At 38.2% G+C, this 6336-nt stretch overlaps 1 protein-coding gene across 1 annotated transcript in view; it reads right to left on the reverse strand.

Moving 5' to 3' along the window:
* LOC149076543 (uncharacterized) overlaps positions 1 to 5147 on the reverse strand; it is a 374649-nt gene extending 369502 nt beyond the window's left edge. The window contains exon 1 of the mRNA XM_089244125.1: positions 4052 to 5147. Coding sequence (XP_089100251.1) covers positions 4052 to 4999 — 948 coding nt within the window. The 5' untranslated portion in view covers positions 5000 to 5147. The remainder of the gene's footprint in view (positions 1 to 4051) is intronic.
* Between the last annotated feature and the right edge of the window lie 1189 nt (positions 5148 to 6336).

A 6336-nucleotide genomic window follows, 5' to 3' on the forward strand; every position in this document is an offset into this window, starting at 1 on the left:
GCTTCAATTTTCACTCCCAAGCACTTCAGTTTTGAGGATAAAAGAGGATTATCATTTCTTTTCTTCTTTTTTTGTGAAGTAGTAACACAAGTTTTTTTTTCAGTAGAGGAAATTGACTGTTTGAGAGGGAAGAAATTTATATATATGTTTCCTTTTTTTTCAATGGGGGAGGGGGGGAACTTGAACACATAAGTTCTGATGAAACCTGACAAAACCGCTGTCAAAAGAATCTTCCGCAATCTTTCTGAAATGCATTTAATCCTTACCAATGGAAATTAAAAAATAAAAATAAATGGAGTAACAAAGAGAAAGTCGTGGCATGGCTTAAACTTTGTTGAATCACAAAACTTTCACACCAGTATCTGACGACGAAAAAGAAATCTTGAATGCTTATTTCGAAAAATTCTACAGAAATTTGATAGACAGCTACGAAAGAAGAAATATTTTACCATTTAAACCCGACAATATATACGAAAATTAATAATAATTAATAATTTACATATTTCCAGTGATTTACTTCCGTGCAGCGCTTTGTATCGACGAAAATTTGAAGTAATTTTTGTCTGTACCAAGATAAATCCCTCTTTTCGTGAGAATAACTTTATCGAAAACCGCATTCAAATGCACAACTTCCTTCGATTTTTTGTGAATTTTTAAACAATTTGCGAATTTATGGAACACCTTGTGTGCCCAAGTCTAAACGAAAATAGACGCAATTCCCTCAGAAAACACAAAACTTTTGCGAACTCGTCAATTTTTCTTTTCTTATCATAAAATATCACGTGAAGTTCAGATCATTTAAAATGATAGCCGCATCGCCACCTGACAGCCAAAGCAACATGTTTCCATAATTGTTTTGCAACTTAAAAAATACATAAAATTCCTGTAAGAAATAAAATTTTTGACAAACCGATGAATTTACACTAACTTTCCCTGTGAGATTGCTGTAAATACTTATACGGAAAAATACATGCAATCAAGAGAAGTCATCTTCTAGAGACACGATTAATTGGTAAATTTCACGGAAAATGGTAATAAAAAAAAAGAATCATATTACACACAGAAACCCGATCTCCGTACCAAATTGTTTCAGAAATGTTAAAGGCATTCCCAAAACTCCCCCGTTTTTTATTTTCCCACTTTTCTCATTTCTCCCGTAAATGGCTCAATAACCAATTTCGCAGTCCAGTGATCATAACATCTACCACTCTCTCTTGATTGTTGCTTCTTATGTAATAGATATCGCGCTACACCCTCCTCCACAACAGTCTTAAAGCCGGAATAGCGACCCTGAAACAATTTCAAAAATTCCAGATAGCGTCATTCTAAAACTTGCTTTTATTCTTTTTTTTTCTTTGGCAAGTTCGTCTTATCACTTCCGTTTTTCTTCTCCCCAAAACTTCCAAAAAATAAAAATAAAAATACCTAGGGGAATTTTTCTTTCTTTTTTTTTTTCTCCCGTATTATACGCCTTTAAAGAGTAAAAATATATATGCTCTCATATGAGGGGCATCAGTTCTCTGTGGTCCCCTCTCCTTCAACCTGAAAAAAAATAAAAGTGCATAATCTTCAGAGAATTCCAAAACAAGTAGGTATAGGATGAGGGAGTACGGGGGAAACCTCTTCTACTTTGTTCTTTCTTCCACCAACCACCTTTCTGTATGCAGGCTACCAGTGCACCTTGTTCAACAGACAGACTGACTGAGTATATGGTAGGAAAAGACTCGGGAACTTTTCTCAAACCCCCTACGGCTCGGCCTCGTACTTTGCTATCATGGGAACGGCTCTAGGGGGTAAGGGAGTCTGATATGAAACATGGGAAGTTCTTGGGAGGGCCTCACTCAGTGGTCAATATCAATAATAAGAAGTCAGTACAGTTCAGGAAGAGAAAATCTGTATAATACTCTCTTAATCAACAGAATTCTTTGGAATAGTATTATCCAGCATCAACCAGACATGATTCCGGGAAAGCCAGGGAGCTATCGCCCCTCCCACGTGCCAGATAATGCGGAGAAAAATTGGTATGCCCAGTAAAATACGGGGCAATGTTGTGAACCTACACAAGTGGTTCTCAAACATTTTAAACCAGCGGTTCCACATTGACCTTCCCGAATACTCTAGGAAAGAAGCACTTGCAAGTCCTCTCACTTTCCACTTTCCGAATGAGCGGCCTAGACCACTAGACTACAAAGAAAACCTTCGTATGGATAGCGGATAGTGACATCATCCTCGGATATGTTTATATGTACAACAAAACTAATCGTACGCAATATTAACAAGTACACATGTGCAGATACTGTGTGCAGAATTGTTTTTATACCGGTTCAATGACAAAGCCCGGTATTGCTGCGTAATTAAAAGTTGTTATAAACTCATCATAAAGTTGTAGCAGACTTTAATCTTTCATACCGAGAATTTAGACTCCAATTAATTTTTGTTGCTTATGCAGATGCACATAATGGTCAAGTCTAAATACGGCCTTGATTCTAATCGTTGCATGATTCTAAATATTTTCCATTCGTTTAACGATTTTAAATTGCTTCAAGAATCTTCGAATATTTTAAAAGTTCTTTGAAATATTTTGAACGTTTCAACTAAACATTTAATGAAATTGTTTTATTTCATTTCAGATATCATTCCTTCAACTTTTGACTGTTTTATGTATACCATTGCAATGTGTTACAGCATTCTTAAACTTTTGACGTTCTTAGGATTTTAATTTCTCGATACACCCTTTTTGCTCGATCTCAAGGTACTTCGTTAACACCCTGTTTGGGAATCATCACTACGTTCGATACAATTTTATCTTCGAAATATCTCGTGACACTCCTGACCGTTCTCAGAGTATCCTGGGATACTGCTGAATTCCATTAGTACATCGCTACTATTAATTAGTTAGTAGTAGTTAGTATTTAGTGGCATAGGACTACTTAATTCAAATGGATTTTGCGCCAAATTTCAGCTCAATTAAATTTTGATGCAATTTTGTGTTTTTCATGCAATTTTGAATTTTTTGTGTGTGTGAGTTTGCATCATGTGAAATATTATTAAAAATTCAATAATTTTTTCTCATCTCATGAGTTACGTGAAGGTATTTGTACAGGTATTAGTGAATAAGGTAATAGATATTTCATTCCACTCGTCTCTGATATCCTATGCCTGATTTCTGCATCGGCGAATGGAACATTGGGCAGGGGCCCCCAAATTTAATCAAAATGCCTTCACCCACCAGTTTACGTTAAGAAAAAGTTAAAAAATACTAGTTAACGTAATTGATACCCATGTCTCAAAGAAGTGTGAAATTGTTGAAAATATTGAGAGCGCCCAAAAATACTGTGGAGGGCGGCTCAAATTCAATATTTCTATTTGTATTATGGAGATGATGGCAGATATTGAGAAGGGCTCGGGCCCATGGGCCGGATACATGTTTAAGCCTATAATGTCTTCTTTGCTCATGTCTTCCTTGCCCATGCCTTCTTTGCGTCATCTCAGACCCTTTTAATGGCCAGAATGCATGCGAGTTGTGATCATTTAATTTGTGATTTTTCCCCCCACCAAGACGTAAGGGATAATAATACCAGTGTTCGCCAATACGAGTCGAGATGCGTGATTCACGCATCAAAATTCAATTTTACTCCTCCAAATTTCATTGAGGAGTGAAAGTACTCCTTCAAATTTTAGGAAATTATTTTTTTTTCATAAAAAATTATTTCTCACTGATAAAAAGAAACCTCTCCTTTTGTAAAAATGCCCCTAAAATTTTAAAGAGGAGTGAAATTACTCTTCGAGGTTATATTTTCGGATAACACTGAATATAGCGGTTCCTTAAATCATATCTTATCGTTTAACCACGTACATTTAACCCTCACAGCGGCAATCCCGAGATATCTCGTCAAACTCGATGTGCTTTATTTCGGTCACCAGGAAATATCTCGGGTTCTTAACACGTGGGTCAGGGAAATTTTAAAAACCACTTAAAAGGTTAAATGCAAAAACATTTCTCGTGTATTAGTATAATGAAAATAAATATCGAAGAATGAGGTATATTTACCGGATTAGAGTATGGCTGAGCACTGAGTCGAATCCCGTCGCGCACCAATTTTTCTTTCACGATATTCTTCAATTGCATCTTGGGATATCTCCCAAGTTCGGCTTTACCTTCCTCGTACTCGTCGGCGTAACGTCTGGCTACGGTATTATTACTAGTAGCACCACTAGCCACAATGGGCTTGGCATCGTCAGCCTCGATATCTTCCAGTACATTCCTCGAACCCGAGCACTTCGGTCCGAACCTCCTGGGCAACGAACCGCCACCGGTCGACGAAGACTGTCTGCCGTTTTCGGCCGGGTAACGTCTGGGTCCCACAGCAGACCTGATGGTAGCAACCGGGGACCTACATGATGAAGTCCCAGCGGCTTCTTCAGACACGTAAGACCACTGATAAGGGCCGTCGCCGATGGGAGTGGTGGTTCCACCGCACAACCTCGGCATGCATCCAGAAAGCGCCGAACCATCTTCTAGGGAACTTTCCACGACCACCGAGGACGGTCCCTGTTCGAACTCCTCGATAGGGGCACGGGGCAGCTGCCCTTTCGCCTTGAGTCTCGCTGCCAGGTGTCTAGTCGCGTTACTGTTCCTGCTGGACCTACTGAGCGTCGGCGAAGAAGTGTAGGACACCACTGCCGTCACCACGTTACTGCTGGAATCGTCGTCGGAGCTGCTGTCCACTTGGAAAACGTCGTCGGACAGCCTTCGACCTCGGTTGATCTCTTCCAAGGTGAAGTAAACGGATGTTCCACCCTCTTGAACGAGTCTTCGGACAGCTCTGTGGATTATCTCGCGGTGGGAGGGGTTCTCGACCCCTATAGCATCGAGGTCCGGATCTCCGATCTGTTTACATATTTCCAAGTCGTCATAACCGTTGTCGATGAAGCTGTCGGAATACTGAACGAGTCTGAGGGAACGGAGCCATTCGGACACAATGTTCTGGTCGGCCATAACTTTTTGTTATTCTTTTATGTCTTTCTCAAAAGCCTGAGAAAGTGCTTTTCGGGACCGGTTTCTGTTGACTCTCGCGTTCGTACAGCTGTTCTCCTCCAGCCATCGCTGGCTGCACGTTTCAACGAGTCAAGCGAGACTGAAGAGGAGGAGGGTCACCGCTTCTATGTGTCAAGGGGGGAAGGAAGGGTCGGTGAGGATGTAGGATATTCTCCAGCCAGAGACTCGCCAGGCGGCGACCTAGAAAAGCGCCAAATCCGTAGTCATCTATGAAATTGTTCGTTGCCAACACGTCACTAACGGCGCCGTCCTAAAAAGATAAAAATAAATGATAAATTCTTTCGTGGACTTTTGAAGTTTTTTTTAATATCTATATATTATTTCTTATTTCTCTGGTTTATATATATATATATTTACTTCGTCAAAGAAATGAACGTCAAAGCATTTTCCTCTTCTTCGAAGACAGCTGTCATAACTTGCTGTTGATTCAAAGAAAGAATACTTCAAAATGTGTAAAAGATTCGAAACCTCGAGAAAAGCTCAAACGAGATATCAATTAGATGAATCCGGTGGTAATTGAATAGTCTTTCGTAAACTATGATGGCGTGACAATGTTTTTTTTTCTCGAAAACTCGAAAAATAAAAAATGGAGATTCGTCATAAGAGAAAATTGTGTAAAATTATTACTATAAATAAATCTAAAATTTTTGCATACTTACCGTCGTAATCAGATTCAGTAGTATGCAGAAAGAAAAGGTATGAAAAATTCCATTTCTGAAATTGCGAAAGAAGAAAACTTTTTAAAAAACAAAAGTTTTTCAAAAACACTGAGCAAAAAATTATAGCAAATTTGAGTTAAACTCCTTAAAAACATATATTTTTTTAAAAAAGTGCCAAAAACAAATTACTGTATAAATTCATTGATAGACAATAAATGATAACGTCGTGAACACGTCACATAAAAAATTTATCACAGATAAAAAATAAATCACGGTTAATGATAATGAAGCTACTTTAATGGAAAAAGGGACTGAACGAATGAGGTTATCAAATCCGTAAAAAATTGAATGCAAAGTTATATAACAAAATGTATAGTTTATGTGAAAAAAGGAAAGCTTATGCAAAAAATGAAAAAATTTTATGTAAAAAGAATGGAAAGTTTATGTAAAAATAATTAATTTATGTCACGACTATCACATTCGCAGTGCAATCTTGATATAACGATATGCGGTAGGCCAAGAAGAAATTTCGTAAAGGAAGAAAAACCATTATACCGGGCTTCAACATCATCATCGTGGACCACAAAATTTATGCCGATAACCAACATCTCTTGAAAA

The sequence above is a fragment of the Pholcus phalangioides genome, unplaced genomic scaffold, assembly GCF_987345545.1.
Source record: "Pholcus phalangioides strain wild (caught in Gottingen) unplaced genomic scaffold, Ppha-v1.0 ptg000015l_1, whole genome shotgun sequence".
NCBI classification, from domain to species: Eukaryota; Metazoa; Arthropoda; class Arachnida; order Araneae; family Pholcidae; genus Pholcus; species Pholcus phalangioides.